The sequence below is a fragment of the Camellia sinensis genome, chromosome 2 (assembly GCF_055761805.1).
Source record: "Camellia sinensis isolate YWXY chromosome 2, ASM5576180v1, whole genome shotgun sequence".
Taxonomy (NCBI): Eukaryota; Viridiplantae; Streptophyta; class Magnoliopsida; order Ericales; family Theaceae; genus Camellia; species Camellia sinensis.
In genome coordinates, this window is record NC_138962.1 from 72,476,245 (window position 1) to 72,501,178 (window position 24,934).

The following is a 24,934-nucleotide window of genomic DNA, read 5'->3' on the forward strand; positions in this document are numbered from 1 at the left end:
AGTATAAAATTAGCCCGCGCCCCGTGGCTGCCCGAAACTAGCACACGTCCCGTGGGCGGCCCGGGGCGGGCCCGATCCGGCCTGTTGACAATGTGAATATTCACATTGACATATTAACATTCACATTGATAAGAGTGTAAAATTGACTGGACCCGTGGTGACCCCGGTCCGACCCGTTGACAATGTGAATATTTACATTGACATATTAACATTCACATTGATAAGAGTGTAAAATTGGCCCGTGGCCCGTGGGCAGCCCGAAGCCCGCACGTTGCCCAAGGCAGGCCTGGTCCGGCTCGTTGACAATGTGAATATTCACATTGACATATTAACATTAACATTGATAAGAGTGTAAAATTAGCCCGTGACCTGTGGGCAGCCCGAAGCCCGGCCCCGGGCCGACGCGGGCCCGGCCCGTTGACAACGTGAATATTCACATTGACATGTTAACATTCATATTGATAAGAGTGTAACATTAGCCCGTGCCCCGTGGCTGCCCGAAACACGCCCACGGCCCGTGGCCGGTCCGAGGAGGGCCCGGCCCGGCCTGTTGACAATGTGAATATTCACATTAACATGTTAACATTCACATTGATAAGAGTGTAAAATTGACTCACGTCCCATTGGCGGCCCGGGGTGGCCCGGGTTTGGGTCCGGGCCTACCCCGGGCCGCGGGCGAGCTTCGGGCAGCGGACAAGTTTTACACTCCTATCAATGTTAATGTTAACATGTCAATGTGAATATTCACATTGTCACGGGTCGGGCCAAGCCCGCCTCGGGCTGCGATTAGGCTTCGGGCCGCCCACGGGCTGCAGGCCAATTTTACACTCCTATCAATGTGAATGTTAACATGTCAATGTGAATATTCACATTGCCAACGGGCCGGGCCCGCCCTAGCCCGAGGTCGGGCTTCGGGCTGCCCACGGGTCACGGGCCAATTGTACACTCTTATCAATGTGAATGTTAACATGTCAATGTGAATATTCACATTGTCAACAGGCCGGCCCGGGCCCGCCCCGGGCCGCTCACGGGCCGTGGACAGGTTTCGGGCAGCCACGGGGCGTGGGCTAATTTTACACTCCTATCAATGTGCATGTTAACATGTCAATGTGAATATTCACATTGTCACGGGTCGGGCCAAGCCCGCCTTGGGCTGCGGTCGAGCTTCGAGCCGCCCACGGGCTGCGGGCCAATTTTACACTCTTATCAATGTGAATGTTAACATGTCAATGTGAATATTCACATTGTCAACGGGCCGAGCCGGGCCCGCCCCGGGCAGCGGGCGGACTTTTGGCCGTCTATGGGCCGCGGGCCAATTTTATACTCTTATCAATGTGAATGTTAACATGTCAATGTGAATATTCACATTGCCAACGGGCCGGACCAGGCCCGTCCCGGCCCGTCTATTGGTCGCGGGCGGGTTTCGCGTCGCCACGGGACAGGGGCCAATTTTACACTCCTATTAATGTGAATGTTAACATGTCAATGTGAATATTCACATTGTCAACGGGCCGGGCCGGGCCGGGTCGGGCCCGCCCTGGGCTGCTGTCTAGTTTTATACTCTTATCAATGTGAATGTTAACATGTCAATGTGAACATTCACATTGTCAACAGGCCGGGCCGGGCCCGCCCACGGGCCGTTGTCGGGTTTCGGGCAGCTACGAGACGCGGGCTAATTTTACACTCCTATCAATGTGAATGTTAACATGTCAATGTGAATATTCACATTGTCAACGGGTCGGGTCGGGTCAGGCCCGCCCCGGGCTGCGGGCGGGCTTTTGGCCGCCCATGGGCCGCGGCCAATTTTATACTCTTATCAATGTGAATTTTAACATGTCAATGTGAATATTCACATTGTCAACGGGCCAGGCCCGCCCTGGCTCGCGGGCGGATTTCAGGCCGCCCACAAGCCAATTTACATTCCTACAAATGTGAATTTTAAAATATGAATGTTCGCATCATTAAATTGTTAATCGTTGAAAAAATATTTATAAGGGTATCAAAATTAAATATAAGGGCATAAATGTCCAAGAAAATAGTGTAAATCAAGAAAATAGATTTTATGGAATAAAACTATACATACATGGGACTAAATGGGTTAAAAAATTTCTTCATGAACTTCTGGGTTAAAACACTTCTAAATTGGACTTATCAATAAAAATCCCTTTTAATTATTAATATTGATAAAATTTACCATTAATATGTAATTAATTTTGTAAAAATATATTGGTCAGTTATTTCCAAAAAAAAAACACACACACAATTCTCAGTGTCCTAAAATAAATCCAACCTTTAAAAAGAACATAAATCTCACACAATCATAGCTCTCCCTCTCCCCTAAAATAATTCTAATTAAAAGGAAACCTCTCTCATCTAACATAAAAACTATGCTATAAAGAGTTATATGGTTTAAAAAAAAAACCTCCAATTTTAATTGATATAATAAGAGTAATTAAGCCAATTCAAAATCCACAACCTAAAATTATGTAACATAAAATGGAAAATCAACCTTGTGTCCAACTGAAGACAAGAAAAAATCCCAAAAAATATAAATATAAATTTCAGCCCCAACAATTTACCAAAAAATAAAAAAAGAAACTTAGATAAGCCAAAATTTTCTAATAATAATTTACTACCACCAAAAAATGGGAAACTGTCCAAAGAACAAGTTCAAACATCACACATTCACACTACTCTTGACAGCCTTTTAACAGACTAAACCTTCTTGGTCTGTTAATAGTACTGAACAGAAGCTCAACATGATCTCAACTAAATGTTTATAATAAGCATGAGACACTACTGGGTTATTAGAGATCTCCTCATAGAAATAAACTTACATGCATATTTTCTCAAGGAGGATCAATCATCCATGGCAAAAGAAATCAAATGGAGTGCGTGGAGTTGAATAAGCCATGGACTGTATTTTCGAGGCTATAATGGTGTTTGCTGCTTCCGTGTGATGAATACCGTCCCAATATATATATTGAGATCCATCACTGCAGACCTGGTAACCGGGCTGACCACATGGCACCTTGATATTATAATTGTATGGAGGTCCTCCAAAGCCACAACAAGCCATCAATGGTTTTGAGAAACCTGAATAATTGCAACAATTATTGATCAAAAAAATGTACTCGTGGAATGCACTCTAGCTATCAATACTGTCAACCTTTTTTCTTTTTTCTTTTTTTTTTCACTGTGTTTTTGAAAACATTCCTCAACAAATTTGGAACTTTAAGTACTCCAAATAAGTTGGATGTTTTCGTAGACGGAGTTTTGCGAACTTGCATTAGAGAAGAGATATTTCAATAAATAAGAAGAAATTCTTTTTTAGGGAAAATAAACTATGAATCCCACATCACTGGCACTATAGGCAGAACAAAAAAATTTCTATAATTAAGACGGTCCACAACAATTAAGTTTTTGCACGTGGAAGGGTATAAAATCTTCAGATCCACATTTTTGCCTGAGACTCAGATTGCAAGGTGTTCAGGTTTACTGCCTATACTCGTGCTCATCATCATGGTACCAGCATAAAAAAGGGGTAAGAATCTTGATAAGCTTACCATGTTTGGTATAGTTGGCAATGAGGTCATACTTGATGGAATATATATCTACATACACAATAGTAGCATCCACCATTTCAGATCTCATTTCCTCGCATAAATGGCGCAATCCTTCATTGAATATTCTTGCAGCAGCATTGTAACTAGAAAGGCATCCGTAGGGATCAACATCGTTGGGACGTCTTTGAACCATCGAAAGTTTTTGGGGAAGACAACCCAAGGGTCCAGTGTTGTGAATCCAAAATTTTCTGCCACCTTGACCATATATAGCCTGTATTTAATATTATAAACAAAAAATGAAAATTAATCAAGAATTCTTAACAGCTTAACTAACGTATTAATAGCAACTCCCTTGTAAAGCGATATTGTTGGAGAGTTTGAACTGCATTGTTGGGGCTCTTTCCTAACAACTTAAGCTTTTGAAATTAGTAGTAATCTAACATAGTATCAGAGCTTAAGTTTTGAGAGGTATTTGGTTCAAGTCTCTTTGTTCGCACATGTTTAGACGTTTACATCTCTATGTGCAAGAAAAGAGGTTGTTGGAGATGATTGATAGGTATTATTGGGACCCTTTCCTACCAACTTAAGCTTTTGGAACTAGTAGTAATCTACAAATATATCATTCATTGAGAAAGCAAATGATACCACAATTAGGGTGTAGAAAACTTTTTCGTTTGAACAAATCCACATTACAAACTAGAAACCTCCTTTTCTAAATTTGACCTAGAGATTCTCTTTTAATTTTAAAACATATTTCAATGAATTTTCACAAATATTGAATTTTAAAAAGAGAAAAAAAAAAAAAATGAGCCCTCAAAATTTTGAACAGAAAGTATTAGTTGGATAGTTTTTATTTGCAGTAGGCCCTTTTAATAAATTATGATGCATATCTTTATATGCTTCCAAATAAACAAATGATATAGCTCTTTAAGAAACTGATCAGTATTTGTATACTCACCTTCACAGCATTCTTGATCTCTATAATTATGGATGGGATCCTTTTGATAACTTGCACATATGAGAGATTCCGAGTGAATGAATCAGCAATGTCATTCTGTCCAATATCAATCATATACAGTGCACTGTTGAACCCTTCATCATTGATCAAATTTTTGAAACCTAAATGCAAGTTTAAATGTCCAATCAATTCATTATTCCAAATTAAAATTAAAAGCACAAAATAATAGTTATAGTTTTCGCAAGGCTAAACATAACACATTATTTAAGGACTAAAAATTTAAATCAACACTAAATTTGCTAAAGTTGACTTGAGTAGTTTAACAATCACTTCAAATGGTTGAAGATGGTGTTTACAACTTTATTCAGGCTATCTGTATAAATTTTATAGTTGGTATCATATGAAATGTGTGAGGTCTCTAATTAATGGAAATCGTTAGAGCAACAACTATAATATATGGTAGACAATGGAACAATAGCTAATATCTAGCAAGATATCCCTTTGGAAGTTGATTTTTTTTCACTTTTTTCGTCTTTATTAACCAAGCCAAGCCTTAAGTCCTATCAAATGGGATTGGCTAAATGAATCATTATTTTCCACTCGACCATATCCAAGGCCATTTCGTTAGTCAAATTAGGGAGGTTCATATCTCTATTTACTACACTAGCCCACGTTAATCTAGGTCTGTCCCTTCACTTAACACTCTCATCTGCCGTCACTGTATCGTATCTCTCCGCTACTACCTCTGTTGGTCTTCGTTGTATATGACCAAATCATCTCAATCTATTCTCTCTCAACTTATCTTCTATCGGTACTACTCCTACCCATTCTCGAATATACTCATTCCTAACTCTATCTTTTCTAGTCTTGCCACACATCCACCTTAGCATCCTCATTTTAGCAACACTTATCTTATCTACATGTTGTTTCTTAGTTGTCCAACATTCCGATCCATACAACATCGCTTGTCTAATAACCGTTTTATAAAACTTTCCTTTTAGTCTACTGGGTATTCATTTATCGCACAGTACCCCAGATGCACTTCATCACTTAAGTAACCCCACCTTAATTCTATGGATTACATTCGCTCCAATCTCCTCAGCCATTGTGATAATTGATAATAAATAACGAAAATGTCCACTCTTAGATAGTTCTTGGCTTTCAATCTTCACTTCTCCTCTGTTTCATAGTTACTGTTACTAAAATTACACTCCATGTACTCTGTCTTATTTCTGCTTATCCTAAATCCTTTAGATTCAAGTGTTTCTCTCCAAGTCTCCAACTTAGTATTAACTCTTTCCCTAGTCTCATCCACTAACACGATATCATCTACAAAAAACATACACCATGGCACATCATCTTGAATATTTCTCGTCAACTCATTCATAACTAAAGCAAAAAAAATGAGGACTTAAGATTGATCATTTGTGTAACCCTACAGTAATTGAAAATTCATTTGTCTCTCCAGCAGGCGATCTAATAGTGATCACCATACTTTCATACATATCCCTAATCACATCAATATAACATTTCATCACCCCTTTCTCCTCTAACACCCACCAAATTATATCCCGAGACACTTTATCATATACTTTTTCAAGATCAATAAAAATCATATAAATGTTTCTTTTCTTTTCTCTATACTTTTGTATTACTCTCCTCAAAAGATAAATCGCTTCCATTGTTGACCTACCAAGCATAAACCCAAATTGATTCTCTGACACCTCTGTTATATCTCGCAATTGATGTCCCATCACTCTCTCCCACACTTTCATTATATGACACATTAATTTGATTCCTCTATAATTGTTACAATGTTGGACATCTCCTTTATTCTTATAGATCGGCATTAAAATACTCTTCTCCACTCCTATGACATTTTCCTAGTCAACAAAATCTTGCTAAATAACCTAGTCAACCAAGCAACCCCCTTCATACCCAAACATTTCCAAACTTCAATAGAGATATAATCGGGTCCTAAAGCCTTATTCGATTTCATCTTCTTAAGTGCAATCTCCACTCTAAAATTCCTAATCCTAGGATAGAACCTGTAGTTCTGGCTTTCGTTATTACTGCCTACTTTCTCCTCTTTTGACCTACCTCCATGTTCTTCATTTAATAACTTTTCAATTCCAGCTCTCCTTAATCTCTTTATCCTTCACCAACATCTTAGAGTCCTCACTCTTGATGTACTTAACCTGATTAAAATCTCTTGTTCTCCTCTCCCTTTTCTTAGCAAATTTGTATATCATCTCTCCCTCTTTACTATCTAGTCAAGTGTATAAGTCATCATAAGTTTTCAACTTAGTCTCCCTCACTATTTTTTTACCTCCTTATTAACCAATCTATAGCTCTAAAGGTTTTCCTCAGTTCCATCATTCTGCCACTTTTTAAAGCACTTTTTGTCCAGAATGATAGAACTAGTAAAGACAACTAGTTTAACCAACATAATTCTTTCCAATAACGTTACTATATTCTTTCCAATAACGTATGCACTAATAACGTTCACTATATTCTTTCCAATAACTAGTTTAACCAACATAATCCTATCACCTTTCCTAATAACCGCCACTACATTTTCTACAAGACCCTTGGAAACTATTATTCTTGCCCCATTCGTATGTCTATCTTTGCCACTATAATACAGTTTAAAACCAGTATCCTCTATTTCCTTGGCTTTCTCAACCATCCACTTAGTTTCTTGTACGCAAGTTATACTGACTCTCTTCCTAATCATGACACCTATCAATTCCATGTGGCCATCCTAAACCTATAATCTTGGACTAGCTTCTTTATCTGAGCTCATCCAGAAAAATGCGAAAAACTTTGCTCATTTTCTGTAAGATTCCTGAAAGTTTTTCTGTATATTCAATTGTGTGTTAATACAAAAATTACAACCAATATATATAGAAATCATAACCCTAATCTGAAATAGGAAATACAATCAATCTAATATTCACAATCAATCTAAAATACACAATTCCATAATTAACATAATATTCTCACACCCCCGCTCAAACTCAAGGTATTTTAACAGAAAACACTGAGAGTTTGTCAAGAAAAAACTGAAAGCAAGCAGTGATGTGAGTCTTCGTAAAGAAATCAGCAAGTTGCAAAGCAAAAGAAACAAAAAGAAGCGAGATGGAGCCAGACTGCAGATGCTGACATATAAAATGACAATCAATCTCAATGTGCTTCGTGTGCTCATGAAAGACAGTGTTATGTGCAATCTGAATAGCACTGCGATTGTCACAGCAAAGGGAGGTCGCAGATGACTGAGAGACACCCAACTCAGTCAAGAGACAACGAAGCCAAACAATCTCAACAGTGGCATGAGCCATAGCACAGTACTCAGCCTCGGTCGTAGAATGTGCAACAACAGTCTGTTTCTTTGCCTTCCAAGAGATCAAGGTATCACTAAGAAATATGCAGAAGCGAGAAGTGAACTTGCGATCAGTGACATCACCATTCTAATCAGAATCAGCATAAGCCACCAAGTCCAAAGAAGAAGTAGAAGACAACAATAAATCCTGAAATATAGTACCCCGGAGATAGCAAAGAATCCGAACCAAAGCAGCCCAATGGGGAGAGGGGGGAGCAGAGACAAACTGGCTAACCACATGAACAACATAAGCAAGATCAAGACGAGTAATCATCAGATAGACTAAGCAACCCACGAGCTCGCGATATAAAGTAGGATCATCTAAAAGAACACCATCAGTAATGATGAGCTTTACATTAAGCTCAATGGAGGTATCAGAAATCTTAGTGTCAGTAAGACCGGCACGATGAATAACCTCATCGGCATGCTTGGCATGAGATAGAAAGTAGCCCTTGGAAGAAGAAGCTACCTTAATACCAAGAAAATACCGCAATTGGCCCAGATCCTTCATTTCAAAGGTGCGGAAAAGATGTTGTTTGACCTCAGATATAGCAGAAGAGTCAGAACCAGTGATGATCATATCATCCACATATAGTAATAATGCAACAAATCCAGCAGAGGTATGAAGAATAAATAAAGCAGAGTCCTGGGCACAAGGATGAAACCCAAGCTTAGTAACAGGAGTCTGAAAGCGATCATACCAACCACGAGGAGACTGCTTCAGACCATACAGAGCACGCCAAAGGCGACAAACCTGTCTAGAGAAATGGTGAAGGCTAGGGAGAGGACGCATGTAAACCTCCTCGGTGAGATGACCATTAAGAAAAGCATTCTTAACATTCATCTGATAAAGAGGCCAAGAACGAACAGCAGCAACGGAGATCAAAGTACGGACAATAGTCATCTTGGCAACAGGAGCAAAGGTCTCCTCATAATCAATACCATACTCTTGTGAGAAACCTTTGGCAACCAGACAAGCTCTGTGGCGCTCAAGAACCATCAAAATGAGTCTTGACTTTGTAGACCCATTTGCAATCAACCAGATTCTTACCAGCAGGCAAAGGAACCAACTCCCAAGAACTAGTTTTCTGTAAAGTAGACAACTCATCCTCTATAGCCTGAACCAAACGAGGATCCTGACAAGCCTCCTTGTAAGACTGAGGTTCCAAAAAAGAGTGAACAGCACACAAAAAAATATGATAGAAAACGAAAAAACATGTATTAGACCAACCCAACCTGTTTGGAGAATGACGCGCTTGAGTAGGATATCGGTGTACAGCAGGATCAAAGTCGTTAGAAGCAGGAGGATCAACAACAGGGGTAGAGACAACCGGTGGAGGAGGAGCCTTGCGACGAGAATAAACTAACGGAAGAGAAGAAGAAATCGAAGGAGAAGCAACCAGAGGATAAGCAGGAGGAGAAGATGAAACAAGCTCAGGAGGAACTGTAGAGATGTACTCATGAGACTGGACCTCAGAAGGAAACAGATCAATATGAACCAAATCCTCTTTGGAAATTGGGGTGGTAAGAGGAAGAAGCTGAAAGCAAGGTAGACGTTCAAGAAAGATAACATGGCGGGAGACATAAAGACGACGGAAAACAAGGTCATAATAGCGATAACCTTTCTGAGTACGACTATAACCCAAAAAGACACATAAGATAGACCGGGCACTAAGTTTGGTCCTATCTTTACAGGGTAAAAGGACAAAACAAGCAGACCTAAACACACGAATGAGAGAGTAATTGGAAAGTTGAGAAAACAGAGCCTCATAAGGAGACCGACCAGAAAGAAATGGGGTAGGCATACGGTTAAGAAGAAAAGCAGCAGTAAGAACTGCCTCATCCCAAAATGGAACCGAAACGAAGGCAGAGAGAATGAGAGACCTAGCTGTCTTAAGGAGATGATGGTGTTTACGCTCAGCTCGACCATTTTGGGCAGGTGTATCAGTACACGAAGTTTAGTGAATGGTACCCAATTTGGCCAAATATTTACAAAATTCAGTTTTAAAGTATTCCACGACCAAGTCAGACCGCAATAATTTAATAGTAGACCCAAATTGTGTAGTGACCATAGACTGGAAAGTACGGTATATCTAGTAGAAGTCAGACTTATGAGTCATAAGATAAACCCATGTGTAACGAGTGCAGTCATCAACAAATGACACATAATAGGCAGAACCACCTTTGGTGAGAACAGGAGAAGGGCTCCAAACATTAGTATGAACTAAAAAAAATGGTGTATCAGATATAGAAGTACTTTTACGAAAAGGTAAGGCTATCATTTTGTTAAGTTTACACTCCTGACATTCAGTAAGTTCACTAGGAGAAACTTTACCCAATATACTTAACTGAGCTAAAGACCGTAAGCGGTCAGCAGACAAATGCCCTAATCTAGAATGCCACGAGTAGAAAGGACTGAACAAAGAATCTAACTGAAAAGAGGAAAAAACAGTGAGAGAGGTCGTCATAAGCAGATACAAGCTTTCTACCACATAGAGGTCTCCAACTCTACGGCCAGTCCCAATTTGTTGCTTGGACATCCGATCCTGTACAGAACAGCTAGAAGAAGAAAAGATAACATCAAAATCGGAGACATCAAGCTAACTGATAGATAATAAACTGACAGATAACTGAAGAGCATAAAGGACAGATGGAATAGAGACAACAGACATAGCAGACTGTAAGATAGACCCAACAGATATAACAGACATACCAGACCCATTAGCAGCATTAACAGTAATAGGAGAGGAAAGGGAGTACAATTTTGAAGTAAGAAGGGATAAGGAGTCATATGATGAGAGGCACCAGAATCAAAAATCTAGACAGACGAAGAGATACCTGAAGAAGTCCCAAAGCAAACTTAAATGAAGAAATGAAAAAATAGAGGCAGACGGGATGGTTGTGAGGTAGACAATGTATGTTGAAACTGACTAATCTAAGCACTCAAGGAAGCCAAGTCAGGATCAGGAGCTGGAACAGATACAGTAGAATCGGTGAGAGCCTGAAAATTACTCGGAGAAGAAGGGCAAAACTGGGTCCGAGACTGCTAAGAAGACGAGCCAGACAGACATCCCTTCTTGGGACAGTGATACTTCCAATGACCCATCTGATAGCAGAAGGCACACTCATCTGATGCCAATGGCTCTTTCTTGGGCTTTGCTTGGGCTTTGCAAAAGGCTGAAACTGATGGATATCCAACATCGTAATGATCCAAAGCTAGAACATTTATGGGTTAATAATATAAAAAGCTAGAAAACTGATTGTAATATCCAGGAACAATACCAGATAGGTCAATAATATAATAAGCTAAGAGACCAAATACACAGATAATCCAAACCCAATTTATAGAGAGAGAACCAGCGTATCAGAACCAGCAAAGGAGATTTGCCAAGCAAAACCGAACCAGAAAACGAGAAAACTTCACGATATGAAGCTGAGCCAGCGAATGGTTGTGCGAAATTTACTCCAGCGAGAGAGAAGAAGACCTTGTGAACCAAATCGAGAGAGAGAAAAACCCTTCACACGACTGAACAAGCCAAATGAAGCCCTGGTATGAACTGCTGAAGCAGAGGAAAATGTCCTCGGTCTTCTCGAGTCAAAAGGGTCACGATTCGAACTTAGACGGATCGCAATGAACCAGATGGGTCAACAACCAGAAGACTAGAAAGAGAGACGAACTGGGTCTTTTCGAATATGATGTTTCGCGATCGAAATATCACAACTCGAACTCAAATGGGTCTCATAACCCTAACAAAGCAAAGGATGGACTTGATGATGACCAGATAACTCCGAACAGATTCGAAACTAGAAATCAGACCAGAGAGGATTTCGGGATAGCTGTTAAGATTTCCGACAAAGCTCTGATACCATGTAAGATTCCTGAAAGCTTTTCTGTATATTCAATTGTGTGTTAATACAAAGATTACAACTAATATATATAGCAATCCTACCCCTAATCTGAAATAAGAAATACAATCAATCTAAAATACACAATTCCATAATTAACATAATATTCTTACAATCACACGCAGGCATCGATGCGGCGCCCCTTGTTCACTTTTCAAAACACTCGGAGGTAAGCGCAACACATCACTTAAGGGGAGCGACCTAACATTTATTTGTTTCAATGTAAGATTCATTTTCATAAGGGATCTGAGCGGCTTTTTACGTGTTGGCTGTCAACTTTTTCATCTTTATTATGCTTTTTAGTTCTGAGTCAATTTTTTTTTACTTTTTATGTCCGTCTAGACTAGATGATTCTAAAAATAAAAAAAGTCCACAAAACACAAAAGGTCAATTTTGTTGATAAAGCCTATAATGGACTTTCTCAACCAAAAAAAAAATTCCATTTTTAAAAATTGTTAGGGTCATCTAGTCTAGATGGCCTAAAAAGTAAAACAATTTGACTCAATTGAAAAAGGTTCACCAAAGACCACCGCCCCCCCCCCCAAAAAAAAAAAAAAAAAAAAATTAAATAAGGCAGCTTAAAAAGTTTTATGGATCCCTTTGCACTTCATGAGCTCTTGCCAACCTCTCTCAGACACGTCTTCAGCAAATTTCATGGCATTTCTAAAAAGTAAAAAGTTCACAATATATTTTGGTGATGAATAATTTACCTGCAGTAACAAGTTGATTGGAGCGAGCTTTGAAATGAAGGAACTGCATGACTTGAATATTCAATGCAAAAGGTGGGTATTTAGGGAGAGTAGAGGACCCCACCACCGCAAAATTGGCACCATTTGTGAACGTGGTTCCCAGCGAGTCTAGGTATGGCCTCAAAAAGCTCGTGTTCACGCTTTGGCCTGCACAATTAAATATTATTTATCTATAACAAAACACAATAACAGTACGACTTATAATACAACTTAAATATATATATTTAAACCTCAGGTGATATCTCTTTAGACAAGAGAGAACACCAAATGTCATGGCCCAACACTTCAGATTCCTCCTCTTTAATTCCCTACTCTTTAATTTTCTAGGGAAAAAATCGGGTAATCGACACATAAGAGTCAAAGCAGACCCAACACAACAGAGCCATGGCAACTCTGGAAGAGAAGCAAACAACGATATTGATGATCACAAGTTGTTTCTTTTCACTGAAAAATAGTAAGGTCTAATTTCTTTTCACCGCGCATTTGTATCTCTGCATTTTTTGCTAAATTTGTAATATTTAATAAATCAAAAACAACTACCAACTTACAACAAATAAAACTATAATTGCAATCTATATATTATATAAGGAAAAGGAGTTTTAGTGAGAAGTCTTGTGAGACTTTCAATATCTCATATTAATTTTCTTAATTTTAAATAATTAAGAAAATCTACATTAGCTAACTTTTATTTGATAATCTCACATTGGAAAAAGATGGAAAAAAATGAGTTATTTTACTCATATAAAGAAAATCTTATACTTCCATCCCATTTAGTGAAGAGCCTTGAGTTTCAATATCTCATACTAATTTTCTTGATTTTGAACAATTAAGAAAATCTACGTTAGCTAGCTTTTATTTGATAATCTCACATCGGAAAAATAAGAAAAAAAAATGAGTTGTTTTACTCATATAAAGTGAATATTATACTCTCATCACATTTAATATTGTAATGTTGTTTATATTTCAATTCAATATAATTTAAATTTTAAAAGTTTTAATTAATTAATTATGACGTAGCCGATTAGGCTAAATCATTTTTTATTTGATTGATTCGTTGATTTAATTGCGATTTTAGCGATTTTGTCAAAATATATTGATTAAATTCAAAATAAACAAATTTATATAAGCAAAAGGAAATTTTTAGTGAGAAACCCTATGATCAATATCTCAAACTCATTTTTTAATTTTTTTAATTTTAAACAATAAAGAAAATTTCCATTGGCTAGCTTTCATTTAACTTTTATTTTATAATCTCACATAGACGTTTTGATTTTAAAAATAATTTTGTATGAGACTTTGAAACTCTCATAATGTTTAACTTAAAAATAATTACAATCCCACATCGAGAAAAGAAAGAAAAAGTGAGTTGTTTCACTTATATAAAGTGAATCTTATAAAGGGGTTTTGAGGGAGAAACTTTCTAGAAGCTCCAAACCTTCATTTTAAAATTATTAAATTTTCTTAATTTTAAACAATTAAGAAAATTTTCATTAGCTAACTTCCATTTACCTTTTATTTTACAATCCCACATCGGGAAAAAAAAGGAAGCAATGAATCGTTTCATTTACATAAAGTGAATCTTATGATCCAATTTATGTAAATTATTGAATTTTCTTAATTTTAAACAATTAAGAAAATCCTCATTAGCGAGCTTTCATTTAAATTTTATTTTATAATCCCACATCGGGAAAAGAAAGAAAAAATGAATTGTTTCACTTATATAAAGTGAATCTTATACTCTCATTTATATAAGCAAAATGAGATTTTTAGTGAGAAACCCTACAATCAATACCATTTTTTTTTTTTGATTTTCTTAATTTTAAATAATTAAGAAAATTTACATTACTTAGCTTCTAATTAACTTTTATTTTACAATCCGACATAGAGGTTTTGATTTTAAAAATAATTTTGTATGAGATTTTGAAACTCTCATAATATTTAACTTAAAAATAATTACAATCCCACATCGAGGGAGGGAAAAAAGCGAGTTGTTTCACTTATATAAAGTGAATCTTATACTGTCATTTAATATTATAATATGATGCACGTTTCAGTTCAAGATGGTTCAAATTTTAAAATAAAATTTAAAAGTTCTAATTAATTAATTTTGTTATGAATTGGTAAACTAAAATTGACCATATTAAAAATTGAACGACTAAGATTATTTAATTCGAAATGAACTTCCCGTCTAAACAACTGTTAACTTTTATTTTACAATCTTACAAACCTCATGCTCCCATTTAATATTGTAGTGTTATGTATGTTTTAGTTCAAGATAGTTTAAATTTTAAAATTAAAATAAAATTTATAAGTTTTAATGAATAATTTTTGTATAAATTGGTTGGTCCTTTGACCTAATTGATAGGGTGAATCGTTTTTGGTTTGACTATAATTGCAATTTTAGCGATTTTATCAAAATATATTGGTTAAATTGTTGATTCGAAATAAATTAAAGATTTACCTAATTAAAGATAAAACGGCTAAGATTGCTTGATTCGAAATAAACTTCTCGCCCAAACAATTGTTAACTTTTAAACAACTAAGAAAATCTTATTAGCTAGCTTTCATTTAACTTTTATTTTATAATCCCACATCGAAAAAAGAAGGAAAAAAAATGAATTGTTTTATTTACATAAAGTCAATCATATTCTCTCATTTATCTAAGCAAAAGGAGATCTTTAGTGAGAAGCTTTATGATCAAATATCTCATACTATTTTTTTTTATTTTCTTAATTTTAAACAATTAAGAAAATCTCCATTGACTAACTTCCATTTAACTTTTATTTTACAATTCCACATAGAGGTTTTGATTTTAAAAATTATTTTGTGTGGGATTTTGAAACTCCCATTAGATCTCTCCCTAAAAGCATTCTTTTATAAAATATATAGATATATCAATAATCTCAATGTCACTCTTACTGTTCCTTAATACAAAAATTATGAGATAATTATGATAATTTTAAATATGTATTTAAAATTTATAAATTATGAGATGGATTATTATAATTTTAAATTCATATAGTGTTGATTTTAAATTTAAATTAATAGATTGTTTTCCATATTTAGTGACAGTTTAAATTTTATTAAAATAAATTTTAAAAATTTTAATTAATTAATTTTTGTGCAAGCTGGTTGATCTTTTGACCTAACTGATTAAGCTAAACCGTTTTTTGTTTGAATAATTTGCTGGTTTAACCGTGATTTTAATGGTTTTACATGTTATGATATTTCTTTCTTGCTCGTTAAGTTTTTAAAATTTATTTAATTATTTTCCTTTCAAAAACCAATATGATAATTTTTTAAAATTTATATATTTTTATTCTAAAATAGTGAAATATTAGAACTATTGTCATGTTTTATAACAAAGCATAATTTTAATTATTAATTGTCAATACAACAATTGTAATCTATCTATACTATATATTATAGTAAATGAACATTTGAACCAAAACCCTTAAATTTATATATAAAATTTTATTTAAGAGAGGCAAAATATAAAAAAATTAAATATAATTATCGTATTTTTAATAAATAATATATTATTTTATCTCATGCATAGAACGGGTGATATGCTAGTATTTACTAAATCAAAAACATCAAACAACAATTAAAACATATAAATCAAGCACCAACAACAAATAACATGAAAATTGCGTAACTTTGTTGCAAAAACTAGTGATCGTTTTATCATTTTTTTCGAACATGGGAGGCTGTAGCTTAGGAGAGGAGTCGAACATTTGAGCTCTTAGTGAGGTGCAAAAATCCCAACCAACTGAATTAGTTCTAGTTAGTCTTTCTTTTTCTTTTTTCTTTTTAAATCTTATTTTTACATCCAGAAGTTCATAGACTTGAAAGATTTTTGCATTCAAAAGTCCGAAGCTTTGTAAACCAGCAACTCCAGTTCATGCCCTGCTATCATTGAATTCCATGTAATTACATCTTAAACTCTGTTTGATCAAACAAATGATGGTGCTGCTGAATAAAAATCCCTGATTTCATATAGCCATTAATCATGACATTTCAAGGTACTAAATTCCTATCAAATACCTTTCTTGCTTCACAACCTCATTACTTTTCAAGAACCCATCAATCAACAGAGTCCATGAAAAATGTCCCTTTCAAGCATTTTCAATGCAAGTTCAATTTCCCCACATCTTGCATGTCCATCCATCAAAGATTTTCAAGAAACTAAATTTCTCTCCTCCATTCCATCAAACACCTTCTGAGTCAAATTAATTTCTTCACATTTACATTACATGCTAACCAAACTACTCTGCAAGTATAAGTCCAATACAAACATAATTTTCAACACCAATCCAACTCATACCATGTGGGGCACAGTTAACACCCCTAGTCAGTAGTTAAGTCATAATTAACAAGAAGTCTACATTACTAAGGGATAAAATTTTATCCTCTTACCATATAAGCGTATGATATTCTAGGCCAATCTAGACACGAAACAGAGATCTAGGCGATTGAAGGCACTAATACTATAAATATACATCAACCTAGGAGACTTAGGTATACAATGATATGATACGCAATTCAATACTCGCAAAGAGTTACATTATTTCTTTCAATGATTATGCTGACTTAAGCATTGGCGCATTTTCCTCCTGACAACCGAGTGACACTCATGGTGTATTATTTTATAAGGACACAAGGATGTGCATTGTGCTTTGGTCATCTCTTTATTGTGATTTCTTCATCTTTTAAGTAAGAAGCAATTTTTTCCTCCTCCATTGAGGTTATTGATTTTGTGATTTTGGGGTAAGAGTTGAGAAGAAATGAAAGGGTGATGGAAGGTGTTGGTTACCTCCTGTAGGGTGGAGAGTTTTTTTTTTTTAACAAGGTGTGGTCCAAGGCATTGTTGTCAAATTGCAAATTTATATGGTTGTCAAACAATGCTAGTACGATATCAACGATCACAAGTTGTTTCCCTCCAGTTTTATGGTTTCCTCACTATGGCCCTTAAAGGTGTGGGTTTTTTTCTTCTTTTTTTTTTTTGGTGCACTTTGACCGTTTAAGTAGCTTTTTCTTCTTCTTTTTTGTGCTTGAAAGTATTTTTCTCTACTTTTGGCCCCTAACATTTGTTATTTTAATCAACTATCAAAACAATTTTTGTCCAATTTTGGATTTTAAAAAAAGCCACATTGGTGGCATTTTTTGTCTAATGTGGCGTAAAAATACATTACATCAAAATTTTATGACCCAAAATTCAAAATTTTAGGTGTAGTGTTACAGTGGTATAGGAGTTTGGGTGTTTCTGAAGGTAGTCATAGTGGAGTGGGACAGTGAAGGGAGGGGGGAAAAGGGGGACAATGGAGGTGGAGGGAGGTGGTAGAGGTTGGGAGCAGTGAAAGGGTAGATGAAGTGGGATGAATTTGAAGAAAAGAGAGATTGAAGGTTGGAATTTGGGTTTACATTTTGAATTTTTATTTTTAGATTTTGGGTTTTGAAGTTTGAGTTTTTGATTTGGAGTAATAAAATTAGACGAAAGTAGTTTTGGAAGTAAATTGAAAAAATTACAAACATTAGGCAGTCAAAGAGAAAAAAAAAATACTTTGAAAAAATTGTGAAACTTTAAAGGTGTGTAATTCACCCATTTATGTCATATGATTGTCAATGTGACATTTTTATTTAAAATTGGATGAAAGTCGATATTGAGAGTAAATTTAAAAAATAAATAAATAATAAAAAAAAAAACTTTAAAAGCTAAAGTGAAAAAAATTATAAAATTTAAAAGGAGAAACCTCTAATTTACCCTAAGATAGTGTTTGGTTCACTAGAATGAAATGGAATGGAATGATTATTCCTTCAAAATGTTTATTCTCATGTTTGGTTAAACAAAAAAAAAAATAATGAAAAATGCATTACAAATGAAATCATCTTTCACCATTTTATAAGAATGGTCATTGCATAAGACCTAAGCAATCACCATTTCATACTATTTCATCTTATTCTAATCAACCAAACAAAATAGGATAAATTACACTTTGCCCATTTTATGTTTGGCTACTTTCTCACTTTGGCCTTTCAAATTATTTTTTTTCTTACTTTGGCCCTTCATGTTTCAAGTTTTTTCCACTTTACTCCTAAAACTAATTTCTATTAAATTATACAAAAAATGACACATTAACAGTTACGTGACGTAAAAATATTTTACGTATTATATATGACTCACATCTTTAATATAAACTTAAACTCTAATATAATAATATATTTTTTATGTTATGTGATAGTTATTATGGTATTTTCTGTCTAATTTTAAACCGAAGTTAACTTTAAAGGTAAAGTGGAAAAAACTTGAAATATGAAGCACAAAGTAGGAAAAAAACAAACTTAGAAAGTCAAAGTGAAAAAATGGCCAAACATAAAAATGGCCAAATGTAATTTATCCAATAAAATATTAACAAGAAAGTTAGATTCCTTTTATGTTTGGGACCCAGTAGAGATGATTATGTGGTCCCTAAAGAAGTTATTTGGTGGTCCGGAGAATAGCCACGTGACGTCTAGATGTAATGTAATTGGTGGAGGAGATAAGCCGAATGCTATCTCTACTAAATTTTGGCTCATCCAAATTGTCTGAATTTGAGCATGCTATGCCAGTCATCCAAGAGGATGCTAGTCATCCGAGCACATGCCGGTTGATACATCAGATGACAAAGGTGCAATCGCGGTTGACAAGGGTGACAACCGTGATTGACAAGAGTTGCGCCGGTCGTCCGACCACGTCATTCGAGAGGAGTCAGGCTATCTCTATTTCGGTGGATCAAGCATTTTTCTAATGAAAAAAGAACCGAACATAGTAATTGGTGAAAGACATTATTAGAACATCTCTAATGTTGATCAAATTTTTCATCAAATTTAAGTAAAAGTTTGATGAAAAGTTTGATCTGATATGATGCACTCCAACGTTAAATTCAAAATTTTTATCAAATGCCTTGTTGTCCTAGTGAACGTCTAGACATGGGAAAAAATTGGGTTCAAGTAAAGAAAGTCTGGTTATCTGAGAGGATGTCCGGCCCAACGGTCACCTATAAATTTGATGAACGACAAACGCTCCTTTCATTTGATGAAATATTTGGTTCTCTTTGATGACAAGAACTGACTTTTCTTCTATTTTTTTATCAAATTTAAATTTAATTAAACATATGAAATAACATTGTAAGGGTAATTATTCAATAATCTCGGAGTATAGACACGTGCTATTCCATAACATTATGATTGGCAGAAAGGATGGACAGGTGGGGTATTGTGTTTCGTGATTGAAAAATATGAGAAGACATATTAAATAATAATTGATTCAGTAGTACAGAAACGTAATACTCCAGAAACATTGAATAATTTCTTTAACATTGGAGACGGTCTAGGTGACGTCTGGATCACCAAATAATTTTTGCCATACCTAACCAAATAATGATATGTGACAGAATAATTACTCGTGACCAGGTCGGCCTCTCTACCGTACACGTGGAAACAATCGTACGACGTGGAATAGATATAACCAAAAGGCCACCGACGTCCTTTCGACAATACCGGGCCCACCCCCGTGCCAATTCTAATCCAGATTTCAGAAAACGACGTCGGTCAGTTCTTTTTCATGACTGAACTGGCCAAACCTTCACTACGACGTCGTTTTCAATGTTTTTCGATGAAAGAGCATTTCAAAGGTAAAAATGGAGTGATGCGAATGAACAAGTGAACTACTAACATATATGCATCATCATCACCATCAACATTGTAGTTTTTCAGGCGCTATGTTTGGTTCATATACTTAAAAAAAATTTGAAAAGACTAAGAAAAGAAAGGTGGATCAAATATGAATTTAATATAGATTAATGAACAGGACTCTGACTGATAAAAGTTTCTAATCAGAGTCTCATTCGGACGAATTGACGCTAAACAAATTTGATCGAGTTAGCGGTACTATTTAATACAACAATGCTACGTATCATTAAAAGTGGTGTTCTAAAATATCACTAACTAATGAGTTGACACAAACTAAAAAAAAATAAAATAAATAATAATAATAATAATAACACAATGGGTGAGACTCACGACCGCATTATTAATGTGAGCCATTTTTGTTAATATAACTACATATTTCACGCACTTTATCCACTTTTCATTCTAAATCATTTCTCAAATTCATGAACCAACTATAATCTGAATGATTATATAAGTTTGTACAGCATTTTGAATATAGTAGTACTACTATCATTGTTGTTTGGTAAATCAATGAAATGAGGTTGATGAATAGTAGTAGTTGTAAATTAAAGAAGTGGAACTTACAGAGGAGATCGAGGACAAGGCGTCCATCGGAGAGGCGACCGGTCGATGTGCCGAAGAAAGTGCGGCCGTTGGGCGGATTGACTGGGAATCCGAGTCCAGCGACGAGGCCCCCGGTGTCGGAGTTGGAATCGCCGAAGTTGAAGATGACTGGGGGGTTCTTGCATTGAGAAAGAACTGGTTGCGATTGTAGAGAGAGAGAGATTATGCATATCAAAACATAATGGGTAGTAGAGAAGCCAAGAGAAGGAGAGAGTGAGAGTTGGGAGGAGGAGCCCATTGTTTGCTTTGCTTTGCTCTGTTTTTTTTTTTTTTTTTTGGTTTTTTTGCTTCGGCTTTTGCATTTTGCTTTTGTACCATTTGTGTCGGACTCTTTGTGGCTGTCATGCACTAGGTGGGGTCCATTCATCAACCTCATCAGAAAAAATTCATTATTTGGATCCTAAATACAAAAGATTATCTTCGTTTTAAAACTTTTACATTTGATTAGTTCATTAAAGTTTGTTTAGGTGGACATGAGATTGGGATTGGACTAATAGTCTAATAAAATTGTTAATTCGATATTTAGTTAAATAATTAAAGTACGGATTAATTATTTTAAACTTGACTATTAATTAAGATAGGATACATAATCCAACAAATTCGTAGTCCTAAGACTATTAATCATATAAATACTAATCCAGTCCACCCAAACAAACATGACCTAATATTACAAAATAGAAAGTTCTAGTATACACAGTATTAGTTATAATTCAAAAAATATTAAATTATATTATTTTTTATTAATTATAAACTATATATGATATACACATTTTGAGGAGTGTCTATTATAATATTTTCTTATAAAATTTTAATTTTTTTATTTAACTTGATAAATTTATATACATATATATATTATAAAATTACATAAAAAATTTTAATTTATAAATTTTCAATTTTAAGTTTTAATAACACACCACTTCACTTATTTATAATTTATTTTTGTGAGGAGATGGTTTCTCTCCAATTTACTGTGGATTGAAGTATATTGTTAAATCTGTAAGGTTTATCACGGATTCCGTTTCGATAATTCAAATTATTCAATGTGTATAGCTGGTCGAATACTTTATGTCTACAAAAAATTACGTTAATCAAATATCGGTGACTCCTTAATTAGAACACATTTTTGTTAATAATTTATTTTGAAAATTATATTTACCTTTTACAAAAATGTGTTCCAATCAAAGGAATATTGATATTTGATTAACGTAATTTTTGCAAGCATAAAGTACTCAACAAGTTTACACATTGAACGGTTCGAATTATCAAAACGAAACTTGTGGTGAACCTCACGAGTCCAACAGCTCGCTCTATACTACTATATAAACTAGAGAGAAGCCTCCCTTTTACAATAAGGCCAAGTTTGGCAACTTTAAAAAAAGTCAAAAATTTAAAAAGTTACTATCCTATTTAAGTCACATCATCTTATTTAAGTTACATTATTTCTCTACCACATCACTTCAAACCCAACCCATATTTTATAAAAAGTCAAAAAATATACTTATTTAGAACATTCCAAACAACTCCTAAGCTTCACAATGAATCAATATAAATTTTTGGATGAGTAATCGGTTCAATTTTTGGACAAGTTATTAGCAATGGCCCTGTTTGGTAGAGCTGTGGGAAAGTACTTATAGCTTATGCCTAAACAGCTTATAGCTTATAACTTTCAGTTTAAGCTGATTTCCAGCTTATTCTTAAAGCATCTCCTGCCCCACTCAAAGAATAAGCTGTTTTCTGACTTCCACAAAGTTATAAGTTATAAGCTATAAGCTAAACTAAACACATCAAAATAGCTTAAATTAAGCTGAAAGCTGAAATAAGCTGAAATTAAGCTGTACCAAACAGGGCCAATATATGAAATCCAATAAAAAAGAGAGGGAAGAAACGCAATTAGTGCAATGCTTGGGACTAGGAAGGATATTTATGGGTATTTGAGATGATTTAAATAAATATATTTTTTAAATTTTTTATAAAAAATATATATATAAATTGAGTTTAAAGTGAAATGATAAAAAATAATGTGAATCAAATAAAATTATTATGATCGAAATAAAATAATATGCCAAACACTCCTAACTAAAGTCGCCAATTTGTATCCGACATCTTTCGAAATTCAAATCTTGAACAAACGAAATATTTTGCTAGAAAATGAAGTGTTCGGTAAAAAAAAGGAAGAAGAAAAAAAAAACTCTAAACTCAAATAATATTTGGTAATTATTTTATTTTCAGTTTTTTAGTTTATATTTTCAAAAAATTTAAAAAGCTATTCTAAAAATTTGTTTGATAATTTTTTTTAGTTTATAAATTGTTGTCTTAATTTATAAATTTGATGAAAAATGAGTTTACGTTGGTTTTAAACAGAAATTTAAAATTTTGACTAACAATTTTTTTTTTTCAAATAATTTTTTTAATTATTTTTTTTCAACTATTTGTTTTCAAATATTTTTTTTCAAATAATTTTTTTTTTCAATTACTTTTTTCTCAATTAATTTGTTTTTCAATTAATTTTTTTAATTAATTTTTTTTCAATTACAATGTGTATGATCCCATTGTCATAAATATAAAAAATAAATATAAATATTTTAGGCCTAAATAAACATATTTTTTAATTTATGTTTTTAAAAAATTTTAAATATTTTGTTCAAACTAAACACGTTTATAATTTATGTTTTTCTAAAAATAAACAAAAATTAGTTTGTAAATTTTTTACAAACATAAATAAAAAACGTAAATGTTATCCAACGCTACCTAAATACCTGTTGGAATTTTTTAATGGTCCAACAAACAAGTTCTGTCAAAATTTCAAGAATTAAAAAAAACTCGAATCAATTTTAATTGAAAAAATAAAGGAAAAATTCATATAAATTGATATTCCAATTGGGTTGATTTTTGGTGTTGCCCCTCCCTTGGCCTTCGGCCTTTGGCCTTTGGAAGCCTAGTAAAATTTAAGTTTAGGATTGGTTTGGGAAGTGGATTCGCTTTTTAATTTTTAGGTTTTTTTTAGCTATTTTAGTTTGGATTAAAAAGCTTAGTTTGTGAAGGATTTTTTAACTTTTTGGCTTTTTTGACTTTTTTTGTGAGAGAAGAGTGTAATGATTATGTGTTGAATGTGATGTTTTGTTTTTTGTGGCTAAAATAACTTATTTTGTCTTTTGTGGCTAAAATAGTCAAAAAAGCCCCTAACCCAACTTGCCAAACGGAGTCTAATAAAGTGGGTCGGCTTTTTAAATTTTTGATTATTTTAGTTTTGCGTTAAAAAATCTTGTTTGAAAAGAATTTTTTAAATTTTTTAAATTTTTATGAGAGAAAGAATATAATGATTATGGGTTGAATGTGATATTTTGTCTTATTTGAATAAAAAACTTATTTTTTCTTTTTAGGACTAAAATAGTCTCAAACCCAACCCAATTTTTCTTCACAAAGGAAGCCTAGATTGGGTTCGTTTGAGAAGTGAGTTGGCTTTTTAGCTTTTTGACTTTTTAACTTTTTGACTATTTTGTTTGGGATGATCTTAATAAGTGTACTTTTTGACTTTTTACGAAAAAACGTAAAATATGGGTTGGGTTTAAAGTGATGTGGTAGAAAGATGATATGATTTAAATGAGATGATGTGACTTAAATAAGATAATGACTTTTTGACTTTTTTGTATTATGCGAAACTAGGTCTGGGGCTAAAAAGTCTCGTTTCGTTTGGAAATGACTTTTTGGCTTTTTTAACTTTTTATAAGAGAAAGAAGTAATGATTATGGATTGGATATGATGTTTTGTCTTATTAAATTAAAAACTTATTTTATCTTAGGGCAAATTACACTAATAGTCCTTATAGTTTAAGACTCGTATCACTTTGGTCCATAACTTTTCAACTGTAATACATTTGACCATGAATTTTGAATATTGTTCCAAATAAAGACAATTGAAGATATCATTGTTTAATTCCAAGGTAAAATCGTCAATTTAATAAAATATAAATTAAATTGACAAAAATAAATGTCAAAAAATATTTTTAATTTTTTAAAAATTTATTTTTATCTACCAATGA

General features: G+C 34.1%; 1 protein-coding gene across 1 annotated transcript; it reads right to left on the reverse strand.

The window, feature by feature from the left end:
* Positions 1-2,604: 2,604 nt before the first annotated feature.
* LOC114315930 (GDSL esterase/lipase At1g09390) lies at positions 2,605-21,303 on the reverse strand. Its single transcript, XM_028262570.2, has 5 exons — positions 20,857-21,303; positions 12,523-12,708; positions 4,525-4,685; positions 3,567-3,837; positions 2,605-3,096 (listed from the first exon to the last, which is right to left on the reverse strand). The coding sequence occupies exons 1-5, from the start codon at positions 21,269-21,271 to the stop codon at positions 2,864-2,866; spliced, it is 1,266 nt and encodes a 421-aa protein (XP_028118371.2). The 5' UTR covers positions 21,272-21,303; the 3' UTR covers positions 2,605-2,863.
* Between the last annotated feature and the right edge of the window lie 3,631 nt (positions 21,304-24,934).

Coding starts and splice junctions, on each gene's coding strand:
- LOC114315930 (XM_028262570.2), bottom strand. CDS start 21,271: ATGAGGTTGATGAATGGACCCCACCTAGTGCATGACAGCCACAAAGAG. Junction 3,838..4,524: donor AGATCAAGAATGCTGTGAAG/GTGAGTATACAA, acceptor TATTAAATACAG/GCTATATATGGTCAAGGTGG. Junction 3,097..3,566: donor TGCCAACTATACCAAACATG/GTAAGCTTATCA, acceptor GCAATTATTCAG/GTTTCTCAAAACCATTGATG.